The sequence below is a fragment of the Phoenix dactylifera genome, chromosome 2 (assembly GCF_051530095.1).
Source record: "Phoenix dactylifera cultivar Ajwa chromosome 2, Ajwa_hap1_PhDact_Kaust_v1.1, whole genome shotgun sequence".
Classification (NCBI taxonomy): domain Eukaryota; kingdom Viridiplantae; phylum Streptophyta; class Magnoliopsida; order Arecales; family Arecaceae; genus Phoenix; species Phoenix dactylifera.
In genome coordinates, this window is record NC_143191.1 from 53,465,717 (window position 1) to 53,488,101 (window position 22,385).

At 38.1% G+C, this 22,385-nt stretch overlaps 1 protein-coding gene and 1 long non-coding RNA gene across 5 annotated transcripts; both read right to left on the reverse strand.

Moving 5' to 3' along the window:
* Positions 1 to 1,304: 1,304 nt before the first annotated feature.
* On the reverse strand, positions 1,305 to 10,724 carry LOC120105590 (uncharacterized). The gene is made up of 2 exons (XR_005507942.3): positions 10,538 to 10,724; positions 1,305 to 2,422 (listed from the first exon to the last, which is right to left on the reverse strand). It is a non-coding gene; the product is annotated as an uncharacterized LOC120105590 (long non-coding RNA).
* Positions 10,725 to 14,392: 3,668 nt separating this feature from the next.
* LOC120105589 (agamous-like MADS-box protein AGL65) lies at positions 14,393 to 21,419 on the reverse strand. 4 transcript variants are annotated; one of them, XM_039118174.3, is made up of 11 exons: positions 20,600 to 21,411; positions 20,089 to 20,148; positions 19,973 to 19,991; positions 19,744 to 19,808; positions 19,650 to 19,665; positions 19,486 to 19,547; positions 18,783 to 18,879; positions 16,709 to 16,753; positions 16,430 to 16,584; positions 15,545 to 15,902; positions 14,393 to 14,884 (listed from the first exon to the last, which is right to left on the reverse strand). In XM_039118174.3, exons 1-11 carry the CDS (start codon positions 20,782 to 20,784, stop codon positions 14,864 to 14,866), a joined length of 1,083 nt encoding a protein of 360 aa, XP_038974102.1. In that variant the 5' UTR covers positions 20,785 to 21,411; the 3' UTR covers positions 14,393 to 14,863. The 4 variants fall into 4 exon arrangements, with proteins under 4 accessions (XP_038974102.1, XP_038974105.1, XP_088573103.1 ...); XM_039118177.3 differs by having other exon boundaries at positions 16,457 to 16,584; positions 20,600 to 21,358; XM_088716977.2 differs by lacking the exon at positions 14,393 to 14,884 and having other exon boundaries at positions 14,891 to 15,902; positions 20,600 to 21,419.
* Positions 21,420 to 22,385: the final 966 nt, after the last annotated feature.

The following is a 22,385-nucleotide window of genomic DNA, read 5'->3' on the forward strand; positions in this document are numbered from 1 at the left end:
CTTCCAGGCTGTGCTTGTCTATGGAGAAACTAAAGCTTTTCAGGCTGTGCATGTTTATAGAGAAGCCAACGGAACTGCGGACTGAATGATTTTGTACATAGCCGACCACTCTGAGAATATTCTATGGGTTAGGATGAGTGAGCTGCCTAGTGTGTTTCCAGATATATTCGTACTATATTTGTATGAATCATTCATGGCTTCATTGTTGAGACAAATATGGTTGGGCATCAGAAAAGTGTGATCTAATGTCTATTGATTGGCTGTTTCCAGGGGGGAGAAAAAAATCTATTGATTGGCTGCTAAGATATTGGCTGACGTGTGATTGTTTTTGTACGCTTTGAATCTTCTGTAATGGATGCCATGTATTGGTGGACTTATTAATTTGTGATGGGGTGTTATGATTAGAATGGTGGAGGAATGTCCCGTGAGCGTTCGGGAATTTGTTATTGAAGGTCTGCGACTGTCGGTAGGACCACTAAGCTTTTCAGAGTGATGGAATTGTGAGGGCCAAAACAAAAAAAAAAATGGTGATCAAAGAGATGATGTCCTCAATCATCAGGTGCTTTGTAGGTAATTCTCTGCCAAGGTTATGCACCGGTTGGTTTAATGATGAGTCTTGATGGTTTGTTGTCTCCAGGAAGGTGGCATGATGATCACAACAAAATGATTGGTGGACCATTTGATTGTTGATGAATCTTTAATATATATTGTTCCATCCTTTCTTTAGAGGGAAGGCACTTGTCCTTTATGTTGGCAATCTCTTTCCTTGGACTTGTTTCAAGAGAGAGAACTTGATTTGTTGGCTTCCTGGTTTGAGTTTGAATTAATTAGAGAGTGAACAAATTGATCACACATTTATGAAGAAATCTTTGGCTGAAGGATTTATTGTTGAAGTAAAAAAAAGGGGCTCAAGTTAGCATACACATTACTTACCTTCATGTGTACTCTTGTGGATACGCAAGAGTATAAAATAAGAAACTATTGTTAAGAAAAAGAGGTTTGATTTAGTAAGAGTCAAAATAAAATTATATAAACCACCAATTTATAACCTTTTGAATTACCACCAATTTTCTTCTCTCCGATCATGTCACCGTGATCTACCAATTAACTCAAAATTGCAGCAGAACTCTCATTTTATACACTTATTGAGGCTCATGTGTCCTCTTTGTCTGTACTCATTATGTTGTTCTTCAAATATTTGCCATGTACTGTTCCCAGTTAATTATATAAATAAATTTTCTTCTGAATCTTAGAATTTGTTATATTAGAAGATAGAGCAATGAAGCCGAACGCAATTTCATTAATTTTTTTCAGGATGGAAAGATCACTTTTTATTTAGAATTTAGGCAGTCAAGTGCTACATCAGAGCAACAGAATCTAAGGATAAATAAAAGATCAACTGAGAGAAATTCTATAAATATCAAATACAATTCACTGTCATGCTCATGCAACTTACGGCACTTATCCGACCTTGGTTAGGCAGCTATCAACTCAGAGATGAAACTGGCTGATATGAATTAGCCTGTTCAGTTGCAGCCACTCTTATTTTCTTTATTTTTCCTTTAATTTTCTTCTAAAATTTAGGAACTTTCTCAGAAATAATAAGAATTACAGCAAAGTTTTCTTTTAAAAAATCCTGATATTATATTCTGTTTCTGAAGACAGAACATAAGAAATTGAAGATGTGTAAATAATCAAACCAGTCCCACATTCTTAAGCCAAAACGAAGCAGCCTCACCCACATACCTGAAGCTGATCAGACAACAAAACCAATGGCCCTCTACAGAAAATAATTAAATAAACAACGAAACTCAAAGCTCACTGAATTGAAGAATTTTACCCAAAATCCTGGCTACGAGCTACCATTAATCTGTCTGAAGGCATGGCTTTCCACGACCTTGACCTTGCACCAATTTGTTTCAAGACCTACAGCATCGGTGATAAGAGCTTAGGTGTGCTTAATGCACCAAAACACCATTAATAACAAAATCCATACTTGTTATCACAGTTCCACACAGCCATGATATACTTGAGATGGGAAATCAGTTGTATTCTCGACAATATCATCTTGCCTTTTAATATCTCAAAAGCAGGCAATAGTCTGTTGAACTTGAAACAATAGGATTGGCAAAGTTTTTCTTTTATTATTTTTGAAAATCTTAGTCACTTTGTATACCACCTTCCACAAACTATGAGAAGATGTGCCTGACAAATGAACCTTCTGAGATGAAGTTGTGGGTGGTAATATGATAGGTACCAGCAGCCTCCTGTAACAAACTTCTGCATCATATTGAGTTCAACAAAAAAATCTTCCTCAAGCCATTTGATTTTATCATTCTGTGTTTGCTGACTTTGACCTTGTAAGACATGAAAATTTCCTGATTCGTTCCTGGTAAGGCAACACCATATGCAGTAAGCAGCCCTATCAGCAAAAGGAAAGGTGTAAGATTAAAAAAAAAAAAAAAATCAAGTACAGTGTAGGGAAATTCAATCTGCTAAAAAGAATTAGGTTTCTCCATCCACAAGATGAGCAACTACAACCTTTCAATCTGAAGCTTGCATTTATGATGCCAGGACTTGCGACTTTTGGTAAATTTCATAAATATGAACATCCCAGTTAATGGCATTAGCAAGACAAGTTGGAGAAATAATTGACAGCTACTCTTGCAAATGCACTTGTCAAGAGGACTTATATGGAGCTTTAGACTACTTCCACAGAAGCGACCCACTATGAAGGCAGCGACTATATGGAGCGTGGCACCTTCAAATCTGAAAATTTCATTGATTAGGTCCTCGGATAACAGTGGACCATGGAATCCCAGGTCACTCTATATACCAACTGTAATAGCCTTTAATTGTGAGATTTCCTCCAATTTACTGTAGGAAATCATCAAGAAAAAGACAATCTTGAGATCCATAATCTCAGCAATGAAACCAATAATGGTTTAAATTTTAAGAGAGAGCCCCTTTAAAAACTAAGTGCAAAGAAGCCCTATACTTCTGAAAACTGGCTAAACACTCCTAAAAATAAAATTAAACAGAGAATTATACCTAGGATTTTTACTCTGTGATCCCAAGTTGAACTTCCTTTATGCCAAATTCCGGACACTCAACAGAAACTGCATGCACTTGCCATATGGCCGCATATCCTGCCTATCAGAACAATTCTAACTATAGAATTTTAATTTCATCATTCTTCTCACATTTCCAATAGGAACTCTAATATAAATGTGGAGATGAGTGTCATATTCCTATAAAGATGGAGAGTGGTGTCAAGTTCCTCCAGCCCTCCAAAGGAAGTCTTTGTGCAGTCCTACAATGCATGTGTAACTTTCTGGGTGTTTTTGGTGTTGTTTAGTTTATCTACAATGTCCGAACTAGGTTTCGTAATCCAAAAGTACATTAGCTAATAAAGTGCATGTCATTGCCTAATCTTCATTCCTGGACATCTTACACCACTTTAGTATCCGTGTAATGATAAAAATGCAATTTTTTCCCCCCGCATCTTTTTGATTTACTTTGATATCAGTGAAAACAACACAACCTTTCAATAACAACATTCTTGAGTATCCTTTCCTACTTTCACATAGACTAAATTAGACAACAAACACTTAGAGCACCTATTAAAGGTCTCTAAGCATCAATTTGATAAGCATCCTATATAAAAATCAAAAATTTTTATCCATTGAGATTTCTTATATCATCTCTTCATTAATGATGACAAATTTAAATCCTGCAACATTTGTTAATATTTTTGTGAAGAACTACTCAATATCGTTTTAAACCATAACTAGGCAATTGTAGATGTGTTCAAAACCTTGCCTCTCTTCTCATCATTTTGAAAAGATCCTGTTTCTACCTTATACAAAATGAATCTTCTCTTTTCATCAAGCCAAGAAAGACAATCTAAAATATGTATAGGGTGACTACATGATAAAAATATCTTCTATTTCACTGTTCTTTTTATATTTTGTGAAAAATTAGCTTTGAGAAAACAGTATATGAACTACACCAAACAAATTCCATTAACCCTTCATAAAAAGGAAAGGATCTGCATGAGTGCATTTACCAAGTCAGACTTTATCAGGCTTGATAGGTATAATATCCAAACTTCATTTAAGGATGATCTGTATACGTCACTCAGGACAAGTGAAAGCATACATATTCAACTATTCATAACAACAAACAAAATAAATAGTAGGAACCAATGTAATAATACAATAATAAAAATAGTAACATAGCTGAGCCGCTATAGCAAAGGTACTTTGAGCAGAAATAGAAAGAACTCTCTACAAAGGTCTCAGGGTACTCCTAACAAACTTCGCTTTAGCACTGTCCTTTAACTCTTGCAGAAAAGAACATAGGAATTTGCATTTGACTTTGCCAGGCTTTCTTCATTCACCGACCATTTCAAAACACTGGCAAAATTATATTATCCAGGAGATGAATGAAGGCCTAAAATTGTTTCTAAGATCATATTTTGCAACTTTAGACCCGTCCACCATGATGATACTCCCAAAGCCACCAGGAACAAGATTTTCACAGCTTTAGATCCAGTAGGGACCACAAATAAAGCAAGCATATGCTAGCTTGATTCAATATTGCTTGTCCATATTCTCCCCAAATCCTATGCAGTTTTCATCTATTGAGTGCAGATAAGAAACAAACTCAACCTCATTCTTAAGTAAAAACATGAAAAAAAAGGGGAAAGTACATTATGACTTAAACATAGAAATCAGAAAACAGATTACAAATGAATAAAAGCCATTCAAGTTAAGAAATCATTGGCCTTAAGAAACTGTATTTCCCACTATAGTACAAATTGAGTTTCAGCTAAGATGAAAGTATAAGCATATGATAGAAATATGACAACAAGCTGAAGAAGAAACTAGGTTGTCAGTGATAATTTGATGTGATTATTTAAAGAGAATGGAGACAGAGATAACGGCATCCAACAAAGGAGAGCAGAATAGTTAAAGCGGTGAGGTTCTTCAGTGGGGTCATATGTCGTAACATGAACCGAGGTTTATTATGTTTTGTATGATTTTGCACAAAATGTTTAACCAATAGAAAGGTTCATACAAATACGATGAGTGCCATGAAGATAAAGTATAGGTTTAAATTGTCATGCTTTGTGAGCCAATATGCATAGACTTACATTGGCCAGTAAAGAACATGTAGGCCAACATGTTTACATGGTGTAAAGGTTGATACAACTGACATCTATAATGAACCACACATACCTCAACAATTTTTGTTCATTCAAAATGCACCAAAAAGAGACTTTTCCTTGCCTAAACAATGAGCTAACCAAAATAAAAGCAGAAACGGCGAAATTTGTAATGTTATCAGCAGTTCCTTTGGATCCTAGAAGCTTTTTTTTGTTGTTGTTGATTAAGACTAAGCTCAGTTCCAAAATCATGCCCGTGAATGTATACGTTCATACATGCATAAAGACAAACACACATACAAGCCATAGATCGTGACTCAAAGTAAAATAAAAATCGAAGTGATATAGATAAGTTGCGGATCTCCATTCTTCTTATGAAAATTGTAGTTTGAACCATATTGAATCTAAGTCCAAGGTGTCAAATCCCATGGGATAAAGATGTTCTGGTTTGTCAATGGAATGGAACGCCCCACTATCTCTCCCGTTTGAGCATCTTGATATGTACCCTCTATTCTGTCCCCTTCTTCTTTTCGTTATTTCTTTCTTTCTTTCTTTCTTTTTTCTCTCTCCTTTCTTCCTTGGTTCCTTCCTTTTTTTTCTTTATTTCCTTTTTCTTCTTTTTTCTTCCTCTCTCCTTCCTGTATTTCTTTCTTTTATTCTCCCTTCTTTTCTTTCTTTCCTTTTTCTTCTTCTTTATTTTCCTTCTTCATTCTTTTCTTTCTTTTTCTACTCCTTTTCTTTCCATTTTCTTCTTCTTTCTTTCCCTTCTTTCTTCTTTCCTTTCTTTCTTTTTATTCTCCATTCTTTTCTTTCTTTCCTTTTTCTTCTTGCTTTCCTTATTTCCTTCTTTTCTTCTCCCTTCCTTCATTTCTTTCCTTTTTCCTTTTCTTTCTTCTTTCCTTCTTTTCTTTTTTCCTTTTTCTTCTTCTTTCCTTCCTTTTTTTTTTTCTTTTTCTTCTTCTTTCCTTCCTTTCTTTTTTCCTCTTTCTTCTTCTTTCCTTCCTTTCATTTTTCCTTTTTCTTCTTCCTTCCTTCCTTTCTTTGTTTTCTCTTTCTTCTTCTTTCTTATGTGGATGGATTTGGGAGTCCTGCTCCTATCCCAATCCCATTTTCTCATAAGAACAAGATGGGATGGCAGGGATGCCCCCCATTCTGCAAAGACTTAAAACATTGTCTAAGTCCATACAGATCTCTCGATTTGCTGATATTGGTCTAGGTGTTATGTACCGATTCCATTAATTGATATTTGATATATTCACTTTTTTTATTGAAAATTTATGTTTGTGGTATCTCTAGTTTATTACTCTTGGGTTTCATGGACAAGGGAGAAAAAACTTGTTGGAATTTGACCTTTCTAGTTAACTATTTATTTATTCTGAATTATAAGTATTTTTTCCTCAAATTCTTAAAATTTCAAATCTTTCATTTGACCTTATTCTTATCTCTATTTAATAAGTCACCATTGTCAGCATTGGTGAGCTGTTGAGATATTTGTGGGTCTGTTGTAAAACCTGAGATCAATTGGAGAAAATCTTTCTTCATGCCATCAAGGCCTAACATTAGCATGGTTATATATCAAAGTGGTCCTTTTGTAAGTGGAATACAATCACAGAAAGATTTGAAGTTCTCGAACTCCCACACTCTATTATCTTGTGCGATTCTCTTTCCATCAAGATTTCTCTCCTGTCCAAAATTTGTTTCCTTCTTTTCTAGGAAACCGAGAGAAAAATGATTGGTTCTATCGCCTTCCTGTGTTCGTGCACATGAAGTTGTTCTGTGAGAGCACATAGGGGAGGCAACAATGATTTTAGGGGGCAGCATTCTCATGTGCCTCATCCTAAGCTAGACATGTTTCTTGAAAATTTCTTCTAATTTCTAACATGTGATATACGATTGATTGCTAATATCTCAATTTCTGACAAAACTTATATCTTCTTATTTTGGTTTAAAGAGACAAGATTGAAAGAAATGAACATTGCAGTCATTCACTTTGGGTAATGAAACCTATGACACGTTTGAAACAAAATGAAGAAGTAAAAACATAGTGGTAAGATCTGCAAAAGGAGAAAAAAAGAATGAAAATCAATACATGCAAGGTATCTATAACACTGAGTATTGACACATGCATACTTAGAAACCCACTTCCAAAATCTTACATCAAGAATCTGTTAGATGTATGCCCTAGAAGCCAATCTGGCGGACACATTATTAATTCTGGGACATAAATTTGTACTTGATTTTATTATTATTGAATAATAAATGGGCATCTTTTCATTCATATTGTTTATGTGTCTATGAATCGTCCAAGGAATTAATAAGATGATGATGCATACTCTCAAGAGTTGAGAATTTGAGTCATGTATCATTGGTGATTAATTTCTAAATGCTCCTGATCAATGGATCATCACGAGGACGGTGATCGATCCGATCAGTGCACAGATCGCTTTCCTTATGGATGGACGAGACTCGAGTCCATAGTGTAGGGACACTGAAGTGAGAGTGCCGGTGCTTGTTAGAGAACAAGGGTACTGAGCGTGACCAAGACAAGAAGTCACTTGGATGTCTATCCACTCGTCAGTGACTTACTCGATGTTGCAGTAGTGTGACTGGTCCTTTGACCTGCAGTGCTTCGGCTATTCACAGCGAGGTTATTGTAGTTTGACTGCACATATATATGGTCTCTAGTCATATGGGTCCTTTTTGTGTAGATTGGCTGCAGTAGGTTCACTGTAGGAGTAGGGTATGCACTTACATGGAATCTATCGACCTTGATAGATGAGGAGTGATCCTATGTGATTTATTAGACTGAGTTCTAAGACCTTGGCCAGGGCAGAATATATAGTGGAAAAGAGTTTTCTACTCTCGAACTCAAGTCAAATAAATCTAGACATATGACAGACGACGGAGTTTGACGAGTTATCCATGACCTCCGGTCTGTAGGGATCCACGATAGAAGGACTATATCATACGATAACTGCACCTAGAGGTTCATCATTCTATTCTGCTGGGTAGCCACTACATACTGCTAGGTGTCACTAGTGGATGGTGAGACTCACAGGGATCATCTTGATGGTCGATAATCCCTGGTGAGTTGAGTTGAAATTGTTTCAACCCATTGAAAGAAGTTTTCAATGATATTGTGATAGAGATCGCAATATATCTCACTACCAGTCAGAATAGAACCTATGGGGTCACACGCATTAGAGGTATTGACCGATCCGATGGTTGAATGTGATTAGAAATCACAAATAATCAATTAGATTGATAAATGGATAACCCGCTAAGAGTTAGTGGTTAGAAGAAGGAATAATTGCAATCGGATTGCAATTTAATTTAATTAATTGGATTTAATTAATTGGATTTGATCATGAGTTCTACTTGTTGTGGGATTCATGAAGTTCTAATTGGATTAGGATTTCAAATTAAATTAGAGTCCTACTTGGAATAGGATTTCTAAAGTCCTAATTATCTTAGGGCTGAAATTTGAACAAGTCCTGATTAGATTAGAATTTTCTCAAGTCCTAATTAATTTTAATTTTAATCTAATTAATTAAATGACTCCTAATTGGATTAGGATTGAAGAGTTCAATTGAGTCATGGTTCAATTAAATTCTAATTGGATTAGAATTTGGAGAAATTAAAATGGGTGTACATAATCCTATTTTGAATAGGATTGGACCCATCCTTTGGACCCAACCCTCCCTACTTGATTTGATCAACTAGGGGCTGACCATATGGGAGAAGAGGGAGGGGCCCATGCCTCTCCCTTGGCTGGTAGCGTGAAGAAAAAAGGAGGGGCAATGCCCCTCCTATTTTGAATTCACAAAGGGATACAGATGAACTCCTAAAATTTAGGAGCTCATCTCTATCCACACACCATAAAAGAGGGGTTCAAAGGGGCTACGAATTTTTCATGGTTTTTCCTTGGGATTTTTGGCAGCAAGGAACCTCCTCTCATTCCTCTCTTCAGCCACAAGAACAAGGGAAGAAACCAAGGGTGACGTGATCTCTTTCTTCTTCTTCTTTTGGTTCTAGCGCAAGGAAAAGTAAAAGGCTGCGAAGAGCCTTCGTTTCTTCTTCCTTGGCACTTCCTTCTTCTTCCTCCTCTCAAGGCAATCAAAGGTTGATTCAAAGGAGAGGACTTCATCCATCTAAAGCCATCTCTGCAAGGGAGCTAGCACCCCGGGGAGATCCAAAGGCTTCGATCGAATCACTACCTCGTGTGGATACCTGTAGAGGCCGAACGCGTGTGCGGCTTCCACTGAGCCATCATCAAATACCACGTAAATCAGATTTGCGGAGACCATCTACCCGCACAAGGTGAAAATCTGATCTTCTTAATCATCACATTAAAATGGTTTAAAATAATTTAATTCTAATCTATCTACAAACGAAAGGTTTTAAAACACGTTCATGCGATGAACGGATCCCGCATATGTTTTTCCGCTACAATCTGAAAATTATTTCGAAATTTTCATGGCATATGAGGGATGCTAACAGAATCTAGATGAAAACTGCAAACTCATTACAGAGCATGCAAGCAACAAAGTTCAAGTTATAGTCAGTATCAAACTTCTTGGTCAGCTCAATGAACATCAGAAACTGAAGTATAAATGCTTCAGCAAAGATAGGATGAAGTGTAGCATCGAACATATACATCAGAAAGAAGGTGCCAAAGATGGATAACATTACCAATGGTTTTAACCATAAGTCATGCTCCAGTGCATCAATCAACCAGAGGTTGAAAATCCTATGAGAAGGGACAAGAATGAAAGAAACCCAAGAAAGAACTGAGTAGACGGTAAATCAAGGATGTTGGCAACCAAATGGAAATGAAACCGCTCTTTTAAGCTAAAGGGAGGAATGGGAAAAAAAAAAAAAAAGCTCCTAAAATGTAATATAATGAAGTATCTAACTACTTGGTGAGCAAATCATCATTATGAACAGATCAAGGAACAACAAACAAATTCATGTAGCCCAATTAGAAATCACCGAGAAATAACTATAAAAAATTGCTGGCAATGACTGCAGCATCTGATAGAATCAAGGTTGAATTTTTCGAACAAATTTGTATCAAGAACCAAATATTAACAGAAATGAGACTAGAGGAAATAGAACTAGTTACCTCGCTCCGATAAAATTCAGCCCCATTGTCTTACCATCATCCTGCCCTCAAACAAATAAAATTACTAGAATTCTAGCTCACTCCAATGCATCTAAGAAAACCCAAATAAATAAACCAATCTAATAGGGGATGGAAGCTTGGTAGAGGGAAAGAAGGGGCGAAAGATGAAATTTTTAGAACAAAATCTGAGATTTACGGAAACAGGCAACAAAAGTCGGGATTTTGAGAATAGATTGCGGTACCTGACAACAGATTAGAACAGCTAAAGACCAGCGGCCGAAAGAGAAAGAGAGAGAGAGAAAGAGGAGGCAAAGCCTTGATGTGGCGAGTTTCCCCCATGGCCGGCGGTGGAGAGAGGAGGAGGAGGACGAGCGGAGATTGGGGGAGGATGGGAAGGAGTCGATAGGGATAGGTACCGAGGTCCCGTAAAGGCTGATACGGACCGTGGACCTGAATATAAGTTTCTTACAATATAGGGATCTTTAAATAAGTTTGGCCGAACCGTCGTAATATCTTGTGAAATAAGTTTGACGTCAGTTACCATGGGATCGCAGATTTGTTTCTGCGGCCACGAGGTCCACAACGTGAAACTTTTGACGGAAAAATTTATAGAATACCCTTACCATTTATTTAGTTATGTTTACGTCCTTTGTTTGCGTTTCTGCACAGGAACTGCAGATTCCTTTACGCGATGAATTATTTTTATGTACCTTTACAATTCTTTAATTATATCTATATCCATCTATTCGTCTCCTCAAGCTATCAACTTCGTCAAAGCCAAAGAGCAGCAGCAGCTGTAGAGAATCATTATATAGGCTCTAATAAGCCAAGCTAGACTTAGACAAGTTATGGCAAAAATTTGCATGACATAATGGGATCCCCTGATAGTTTGAGCCCACTGATACATCTTGTATAATAAGGGAATGCCTCTTCATGGGTGGTATCATGAATGCTGATCAATCCAACTGAACTAATGACATTTGTGCTTTGAAGGTTCATAGTCGAAATGGACGGAATTTTACTCCTATCTGAACAAAATATAGAATGATGAAACCATAAACATTATATACAATCAGTAATCGTGATGCCTAATATGCGACATGAAGCAATGTCCGATCATCGATCGTCGTGACCTCTCTCTCAATATTCTCTTCTACCAAAGGAATATGCGCATGGACCTGATCGAACAAGAGTCGAGTCGCCTCGAGCTTTGGCATCATAATACTAAATTTTCATCAGATGATCTTAATTTCAGTCATGTAATCAATGGTAGATGGAAGCCTGTGATACATGTTTTTCACTGGCCAAGCTGAGCCAACTTGCAGCATGAGGTAGAGCCATTAGTATACATTTGAGCTAAGTAACAACAAGACAGCATCCACAGAACAAGTGCTTTCTTAGTAAACAACATTTAATTACTTGACCTTGATGCCAATTGTAACATCTTTTTTCCTTTTAATTATACAAATTAATTATAACTATACTTTAGGCAAGGAATATAGCTTCCAAGCGTTTGTAATCACTAAATTCCCCTACTTTCTCACCCCTGTACTTTATTCTGAATAATACCCCACTTACAATAAGAATCACTTATCACACTCAGGCAGTATGCATGGAGATAACCAAAATAAAAGTAGACCCAGAAGAACAAGAAAGCAATAGCACGAGTGACCACGTAGTGCTGCTCTTAACTTCTTAACTCTGAAACAAGGAGCTCCTTTTGGGAATACCCAGTACTAGGAGAAGATCACCTCCAAGGATAGAAAAGGAGGGCATGCATACTGGGAACAGCTGAGAGTTCTACAACAGAAGACAAAGGGAGAAGAGGAAGGAGAGAAGAAGAGAAGAGACGAGAGCGAGAGGCCCCACCTGGTGGGACCCAGAAGGGAATGACGAGGGGGAGTAACAATAGAAGCAGGGAACTAGAGGATTGGGCGGCGGTGGAGGGCAGTTGCTCCCGGCGGAGGAGGGAGGAGGAGGAGAGGCTTCCACATCTGGCTGCGACGGCGGTGGAGGGGAGTAGTAGTAGACATCGGCCGGAGGGGAAGGCGGTGGAGGGCACTCGGTGGAGGGTTCCGGCGGCGGCAGCGACGGCGGCGGAGGAGGAGGGGAGGAGGGGAGGGGCTGGCAGGGGTTGTCACAGGCGGCGCATACGGTGCAGGCCACCCCGTCTGGGGGAGGCGGGGTGGTGGCCAACGGGTCTTCGTCTTTGATCACGACCGTCGCTGACGAGATCGACGGCGAAGAGGCGACGAGGAGGAGAAGGAGGAGACGGCGGAGAAGCGCCGGTGAGTATTCGGGAGGTGTCTCCATCGCGGAGGGCTCAGAGAAATCGGAGCTCGTCGTGCTCGCCTATTATACGAGAAGGTTGGAGTCCGGTCACCGCGGTCTAAGCGGGATAATAAAATATATTAAAATAATGAATACGTTACGTGAAGTTGTAATAACGCTGACACGTGTAAGTACTTTTTATTTATTTATTTACTTTCCGGTGGCGTCAACGTGTGGGTGCCGCGACTAGCACGTGTTGGGAGGCCCCGAGGACGGGTTGGCACGTGTGAGTTTCTTCTGACTTCTCCATTCCCTAGCAGGGCTTTTGAGTGATCCAAGGAAGAGGTAGCGTTTAGGTTAAGAGACGGTGGGTTGAGTGGATGAATACTGATGAGCCCACGGTTAGGGAAGGAACGGTCGTGATTCAGTGCTGGTACAGCAGATGCGGGTGGATATGAGGAAGCATTGGGGAGCACACGATGATCGACACCAAGCCTAAAATCCAGTGTATTATTGCAGGGGCGATGGCAAAACTTGACTTCCACTCTGCGACGTAAACTATGTTTTGAGTTGTCGGTAATTGATCTCACTAGAGATTTGTGCGAGGATCTCAAGGAGAGGAGTATTCTACGTTCGCATATTTTGGTTATCCAAATAAGGGATCGTGGTTGTTCACATCTCGGCATCCGGAGACCGTTGGATCATCCAATGTTGGCTTTGAGATCTATGCAGCGGATGAATGATGGATTTCGGAGCGCTTTGAGATCTGTGAAATGGATGGTAAAAAAAAAAAATTCTGATGGTACGTTCTTGAGCTGTATAGAAGGATTAGATACAATAAAGACTTGTTTGGATTTTAAATCTCAAAACAAAGACCCATCCTGGTTTACTTCTCTGATGGTTCGTTCTTGGGTTAATATGGTTAGGATACAATGGAAAGAAGAGAAATAATAATAATGTCATAGTTTGTCTTCACTGTTCCGGTTTCGTTGATACAGCAAAGATGGTCGGGGCATCAATATCCTTCGGTTATCTTGGATCCCGGTTTTTCATACAGTATTGATTGTGTCATCCTGTTTTGGCAGGAATTAAATCCTTGGTCACACTCACATTGAGGATAGGATATTCAGAATACTCTGTTTCAATGTCCGTATAGCAACAGAGTTTGGATTGCTGATAGGCTTTTGTTTATCATGGTAGGTGGATGCATGCAACTGAGATGGGAGGAATACAATATCCAAAGGAGGCTTCAAATATGGCAGCCCCAGCACAAGTGAATGTGAGAGCTGGCTATATTCTTTAGCTTGGCTGGCCAGCATGCAATTTTCAGGGCAAACTTTAGGGATCACACTGAGTGCATGAGTATAACAATGTCCATGAAGGTGGAGCAGTAGCAGGATTTTTCTAGCTATATCATGGTGGGCTGCTCATAGCCATGGGGCCAATTTCCATTCCTACTCAATTTGACCCTGTGGCTAAACTTACTGCTGCTTGCTAGGCTAACAAATTTGATATTCACTCCCTTTAGGTAGATTGAATTTGGGAAGGAGGCTCTTTGTTTGTCATTAAGGGCATTAAGGATGTTGCACTCTTTTCTAGCTCAACCTATGTTAAAGATTTCCGGGCTAATCGACTGCTATCTAGGAACATGTTAATTTGTATGGTCCAAGAAAGTAAAAAGTGAATTTTTCATTGGAGCAATGCATGCCTGAGAAGCCAGACCCAGAAACTCACTAACCATAGCCATAGTTGATGATAGAGGTGGGACAATGCACATAGGATAACACATGTTTCATGCATGGTTAGTCCATCGACCATCATCGTTGGAGAGAGTGGTGGGGCAATGCCCATTGTTCAAATAAAATTTAAAAGGCGAATTGTTACAACTGACCTGAACATAATGGCAAGGTGGGGCTCATTAACCATTATATCTACCAAGAATTTTCTCTATGACATATTTCGTAGCTACGACTATTTTGTGTCAAGGTAAGAATATACATCACATCTTTATGTTACAAATGGCCTCTGAGTATTGTAGTACTAAGGAAACCATGTCAATGGCTGCTGAAGATTCATGCAAGTATGTAGCTTCTGTGGTACATGTTCTATGGGATGATGCCACCAAATGACCTGAGAAGCCGACTAGAGATACTGATAAACAACATGATTTGTGAAGTCTTAGTTTGGTTGCTGCGAGAAACAGAAGGGCTTCAACACGGCTGAAAAATATTATAGCTCAGACAAGTCCGCAACCATCAGCAGCGAAAACCAGAGGCTGATCATATCAGTAAAACGGTTTAAGGAAAACCATTTTGTGCCTGTCCCGAAATATTAAAGTTGATTAATTAGGTCGTATTGAAATGTTGTTGCCAGAACTGAAGTAAATAGAAATTACCAAGAGAGCTGTGCATAAAAAAAATTTCAGAGTTGGTAGTACAATATTTAATCTTAAATTATGATGCCAATTTCTATTTTGGTTTTCATTCAAAGTTTCAGAACAAATATGTTTCAAATCCTTGTAATTCCAAATGTTCAGAGTAAATGCATGTTTAAATTACATAGGCAACTAAACAAGCATCGACAGGAACAATACAGAAACCTTGAATTGCCAAAAGATACAAAATCATGAGAATGGAAAAAATAATAATTAGGAAATATGATAATCTTCCATTGCCTCCAATATTTTGAAGTCCTAAAGATAAAGTAGCAGCATCCCTGAAGAGCGACACGATTTATGAAATGGATTTCTAATTTATTTATGCAAAGCTTGATATTACTTCTCAGATGATAAATTTTAAAATGCAGCACATGGCTTGTAAGGTTTTCCTAAATCATGCAATTATGCTTCTTGAGATACTAAAATATCCTGCTTCCTACTTTTATTGCCTTTCAGTATAGTTATCACTGCTTCTGGTTGCTAAGCCTAGTAGAAATGTTCTAATCTCATTCAGAATGAGTAAAAAAAATCTTGAACTTACTCGGGAGTATGACTGGGCATCATATATGGTAACACCACATGTCCCAGATGTCGAAGCCCAATTCTGAAAGCTTGCATCATATCCAGGCCTGGGTGGCTCAGAGTGATTAACTTGGTAATCTATAGTGCTTTCTGGTAAGCTATTTTCTGCATCGGGCTTGAATGTGTTCTCCCCAATTAAATTCTGGCAGTAGGGCTGGTAAGGGTACTGGCCTCCTAGCTGCAGCCTCAAGCATGCATTTTGGCTGAACTCATGCAAAGAATCCTCTTGTAATTGTTCAGTGGCCTCTGCTTGTTTACCTGTGTTGAAGTAACCAGAATAACTTTGAATAGATGTGTCTGTGGAGCATCCGATATCTCTACAAGACAAAACAACCACATCCATCACTTTAGCAAATATACTGGATAAACCATTTCAACCAATTTAAAGGCGATGAGAATGGTGATATGCTGAAAAGATTATTAAGGAGTGTGCAGGTAATTTTGGTGCATATATCCATTTTCAAAAATGATTCTGACAAACCAAACCCAATGACTATATTACCATATTGCAGGTTTAGGTAACGTAATATATGCTTGGAACCTTTCACAAAAGGATCCATCCATGTTTTGACTAAAGGAACAAGTTGATGCACCAAAGTCAAAGAAGTCAACAACAAGAGATTGACCTTACCAAAACTTTCGTCCACAATCTGGCATGAGCCAGAAAGAGTTGAGTTGATACATTTTCAATCATTCATAAAACTTTATGATCAAATTTAAGTTACAAAAAGACTCTGATTATGATAAAAGTCTATAACAATCAGGAGACCCTATTTTGACTAGGAAAATAGGTAATAAAATAGTTTACGCATAAGAGGAATTAAAAAAAATTGATCTTGTTCACCTATGAGGTAGTAAATTGCCTGCCCACCTCTGAGGTAGTAAATGAGGGTCTTCTGGAAGCATCATTTGTTGGCCATCATTGCTATGAAGCCATGCTACAGGCGATGGACCATGCTCACCGCCTAATCCCAAGGGTAGATGGATGTCATTTTGAAACTAAAAAATCAGTGTGATATCATTAGATAGCTGCTATTGATAAAGAAAGGTGAAATCTTTTTCTAATTTAAGGCAGCAAATGACTGGAAGCAGACCCATATATTCCACCAAGAAGTGCTTTTACCTGGCTACTGCAATCTAGAGACACAAGTTGCTTTCCAAGGTTTTCCTGTCATCACAAAGAACAGATGATCAACCATTAAGATGAGGAAAAGCTAAATAAAAAATTATTACAAAATGTGTGTTTACTATAGTAAAAATATTTTCTTCTCCTAATCAATGTCTTGTCTATAATATTAAATTTCTATCAAAGTGATGATTCAGATATCTGTACTATTGTTTTATATATTAGGGGCAGAAAGTACTTGCATAAAGCATGAGAAAATCAGCTATCTAACTTAAAAGGTTAGCTCTTGGTAAGTTAGAAAAGCTCCCGTAAACGAGTAATAAATCTAAATCCTGAAAGCTTTATCTTTTTGGTCCATAAGATGTGCAGCCTCAAAGCTGAACATCACTTTTGGTGATGAAACAGTGATCACTAAGTTAGCTAGAAATACATATCTTTCAGATAAACTGTGCTTAGCTCTTTCATTCTATATATTGGGAGGTATTAGCCGGTTCTGCAATAGTATCATTCAGGTATGAATAAAATTGCTAATATCAATGAAACACTGTCATTAGAGCAAAGTAGATTAATGTAGATGGTGTTAGCCTTTCTGTAACTAAGTATAAACTCATAGAACTAGTAAAAATATGCAGGCAAAGCTATGCATGGTTCACCATACCTCCCCATACTTGGTGTACTGAATTGCATCGGTATGATACCAAGGTCTAGTACGACAAAGGAGCTGAATCAACTTGTACCAGGTGGAATCAACTGGTTCCCCCCGGTTTCGGGTTGTACCATGGCTAGGAGTGAGAAAAGGGCCTCTTGACCTTATATTGGTACAAGAGATATACCATATGGTAGCAGGTATACCATATAGTATCAATATCGGTACAGTACCGATATAATGAACTTTGAGGTCAGATGGTTCTATACCCACTAAGGCCCTGTTTGGCAGAGCTGATGACAGTAGACCTTTCAGAAGTAGAGCTTTTTAAAGTAGAGCTTTTATAAAAAGCTATTTTCTATTTGGTAATTATATTTCTAAAATGCTGTAGAACTTTAATATGTGTTTGGTAAACAAACTAAGTACTTTTGGTACGACAAAATGACGATAAAGGACATTGCATAGTATTATATAATATAACATAATAAAATATAATATGTATTAATATATAAATATATGATATAGTATAATATTACTGTAATGCAATATAATATTATTATAATATAATAATATAATATTGTATACTATAGCATGATAATATAACAAAATTTGATATTATATAACATAATATATCAATGCAGTATGATATAATGTAATATAATATTATATTTATAGTATAATACAATAATAAAGATATAAAATATTATAATTATTATCATTATATATTACTATTTTATTAATATAATATTTTTAGGAACTAATTTTTGGGTTCCTTGTTTTATTTGTTGGAACTTCTGCAAATTTCTATAATATAAAGGAATATTTTCTATAATTATAATATTTTATTATGGTATTTTGGTCCAAAAAGAAAAAAATTTATAAATTAAAACAGCCTTTTGACGCATGCTAAAAGTGCTTTTCCAAAGAAGCTCTATTTTGGAGCTTCTCCCCAGGAGTTGTTTTAGCTTTCTGGCAAAGCTAAAACAACTTTCTGATATTTTTATCAAACACCTCTATTCCATCCAAAAATATTTTTGGAGGGTCAGAAAGTGCTTTCTGGCCCACCAAAAGCTCTGTCTAACAGGGCTTAATTCCCATCTCAACCAAGCCCATGCATGATAACTTAGTCCCCGAGGCTAGCATGTGATGATGAAAGAGTGCTAAAATTGTCATCTAGCATCCCACTCTAGAAATATTGGATGATTTGTAAGTAATATAATCATGAAAAACAATTAGCAAAATGAGTTGGTTAATTAGGCCTAAGGTCCCCTGCATAAACCTGTGCATCTAAGCTATGGTGCTATATGTCATTTAGAATCATTATGCATACAAGCCACCAAAATATGCAACAAATATGAAAAATGTTAATAAAATGATCATTTAATAGACAAAAAGCAAATGTCCAGAATGCCAAGGAAAACATACCTTATGCACCTGTATGCGGCTGAGAGATTCCCTGAGAGATTGTTCCATAGCCCTAATATGGTCTATGTCATTAATCTTATCAGGATCAGTCCAATAACTGAAAAGGAACAGCTGAATGTTAAATATAACAAAAATCAATGCATTAATAATACTGGAAATTAGAGCAGCTCAGTGATTTACTTGTTGCAGTGCCATAAATGGCTATATTACTGTAAAGATCCAAAAAATTTTAGATGTGCATCTTCTAGTGTAATGCAATGAAATGTGAAGGTAAAAAATTTTTTTGCTTTTTGTATTTAAAGGGAAAATGCTTGCAAATACAGATTTATTCCATTTCCCAAGACTATCTAATGCTGGGTGCACTTCAATCATCTGTCCATGCTCCACCCTCATGCCACAATCAATAAATACAAGAGAGAGCCCTAGGATTGAAAGGCAACAGGACACTATATTCCCTCTCTTCCCCTTTCTTTGTAACATCTATCCTTACTTTCTTCTTTTCCTTCCTCTTCTCAATGTTGCTAAAGTGTTTGTTGAAATTGCATGATTATGCTTTGTTTCGTCATCTTATCTAACATGGTCGTTCATCTCATAAACGGTCTCCCTCTGTTGTTAGGTACTTAGAAGCATGCTTCTCTAATCGTTTGGCATTTTCTTGATATCCAAGAAAAGAAAGCTGCAGGTCAAAGTTCAAAAATATTACCTCAGTCTCTTCTGTACATCTGATAGTTGAGCTTGCAATGACCGTAAGTGATTTGTTAAGTCCTGTACAAGGGATTCAATCAAAACCGTGTATACAAAGAGAGAAAAGGCAATTCTTATAGAATAGAATGTTGAATTTGTAAATGTGATGTTTGTGATGAGCACCTCAACCGTTTGGCTGCTGCAATAAAAACAAAAGAAGAATATCAAAATTTTGAAACTTGAGTTCTGCTATCCAAATAAATTTAAGATTATCTACCTTGAACCCATGAAATCTTGAATATTAACATCATGGTCCAGTTTCTTGAATGTCTTCTTCAGTGCCTATATTCTCAACAAGGAAAAAAGAATAAAATTTTCAAATATGCATAATATTGATCCAAGGTTGCTTGAGGTCATACTGAAGTATGAAACCATGTTCCATCGAAGGAAAAAAAAAAAGAGTGTAAACTTTTGTTCAAATAATGGCTAAATGATGGTGGACTTACTTCGAGGCTCTCCAATTTCCTGTCCAAATGATGTAGAAACATTCATTAGAAGGGTTATAGACATTTAGTCTGAATGCAAGGAAAAGGGTACACAGGTCAGAGGAATTCTATTTTACCTTTTTGCTCTTTCTTGTGGAGTTAGTTGGGCAAACTTTGCAACAACCTCCTCAATGGTGCTGCATAAAGCAAAGAATAAACATCGAAACGGAAAGAAAATTGTGGCGATTATCTAACTTCAAACAAAGCATTAGTCGAAAGAGGTGCTGCAACTAGTAAATACATAGTAACCATATGATATAATGCAAAATAGCAATAATCCAACTAAGATGAATTATCGGTATAAAATGTTGATTGAGCTAGTAAGCTATACTTTTTTTAATACTTTTTTGAAGATGCTAATGGTTCTCAATTTGATGGCTGAAACGGTTCTTACTAATCCATTCTCCAAAAAGGGCTACGAGGAACAATTAAACAACCAATCTTCGGGATCTCTTAGAAATTACTTATGGTCCTACAGCCTAAATAAAGTGCTCTAATTCATTTCAATTCTACAGCCAATTAAATATTTGAAAATTGCATTTGAAAAACCAAGAATAGTTGAAATAAAGATGAAGGATTAACAACTACCTCCGGTCTCCGACGCATAATGTCGGCTTTCCAGTGGGTGAGAACATGAGAAGGATGAGATCGATGTCACACAATATCGATAGCTCCTTAGCCTTTTTCAATATTCCGGCCCTCCGTTTCGAGTAGGTGACCTGCCGACCACTGCTATTCTCCAATTTCTTGATCTTTAGCTTCACCCTCCCCATCCTTCGATCACCAGCAGCAATGCTCTAAATTATCTTCCAATCCTCTTCCCTTCAAATTATTGCAAATCCTATAAAGAATCCATCTTTCTTTGAGAAGTTTCTCCAGAACTAATTTGAGAGTATATCGATGCAGGAATCAAAGCCTGGCGCCTCAAAATCCAATTTTGATATTAAGAATTGAATCAGAACAACCCAACTGGCATCTCGACGAGGAGATCCCAATAGAAGAGAGAACCAAAGAAAGATCAGAATTCAAAGATTGCGTGCCGTTCGCTCCCCAAGATCCAATTTCTATATCTGTTAATCCAAAAAGAAATCCAACGAAGACAAGGAGGAAATCACCAGACCCAGATATCAGAACCCATCCAACTCCAAAATAGAATCGATTTCTCCGCGCCCATTGCGAGTTGAAGCTAAAAGGGCGCCGCGATCGATCGAAATGGGTGAAAAAGGAATCGTGATGGAAGCCGAGAAGGGCTTAAAGAGAAGGAAATGGGGAGAACCCAATGGACGAAATCGAGAGAGAGAGAGAGAGAAGCGGGAAGGCGGGGTCAGCGAGTCCGTCCAAGAGGAGCTGCTTCCCTAATAAATCTCTCGGGGCGGTTAATTGGCCGGACCGGGAACAGGCAGTTGAACCGGGTAGTTTTAAAATCACTGGTTCATAATAACGGCCGTTGCAACGGTTTCAGAGGAGACCCGTTATGCGATGATAGATGGTTTCTCGTGGATTGATGAATGATGACTGATGGGATTAGATGAAGAGATTCTTTTGCTATTTGTTGTAAATGATCTATAGATGTATTGTTGTTTTAATGTTCCACATATGTTGTTTACTGTATACGAAGGCGAGGATGCATAGAGGTGATGGTTGGACAAACATGAAATGTGTTACATAGGGATAAAAGACGAAGATAGGGGAATTTGGACTTGTAACTTAAGAGTAAAAATTGTTGGTGGAGGCCTGAGGGGCCGAGTCAATGTTGGCGGAGGCCTGAAGGGCCGAGTCAGTCCTACCACCTGCCAACGTAGATGCGCTGGAGGAGTAGGGTGGGTTATACCACTAGGAGGTCCCTGAACCCACTGGCGAGGTCCTGTCGGAGTCCGGAGTCGGACGAGGCTTGGTCGGAGTCCGGAGTCGGACGAGGCTTGGTCAGAGTCGACTCTTGGCGCTATGGGCCCTGTGTTGGCCCGCGGGGCTTTACGGTCCCAAACCCTCCGCCAAGGTTGAGGATTTGCCGTGCGTTGGGACCGTCTTGAAGTGGGTATCTCTCTTCCTTCTTGCTGCCGATGGAACCTTGCCTATGCTCTACCTCTATGGGCGCTCGGCAAAGGGAAAGAATCAATATATGGGGGTGAATTGCTAAAAGCAAATGACTTTATTCCAATCAAGCAACGATTACATAGGACTCTTGGCAAGATCCGGAAGGAATCTTGCGACGCCTAAACAATCTAAGGGGAGTGATATTCTCCTCCTTAGCCCAAGCTTTTCGGCCGACAAACAAAGGGATACAACCCTTGACACAACTTGAAATCAAAGCTATTGGTAGATGATAGATGCCGGACTAAGGGCCCTAAAGGCTCCTTTTGTAGGCCGAGTGCCT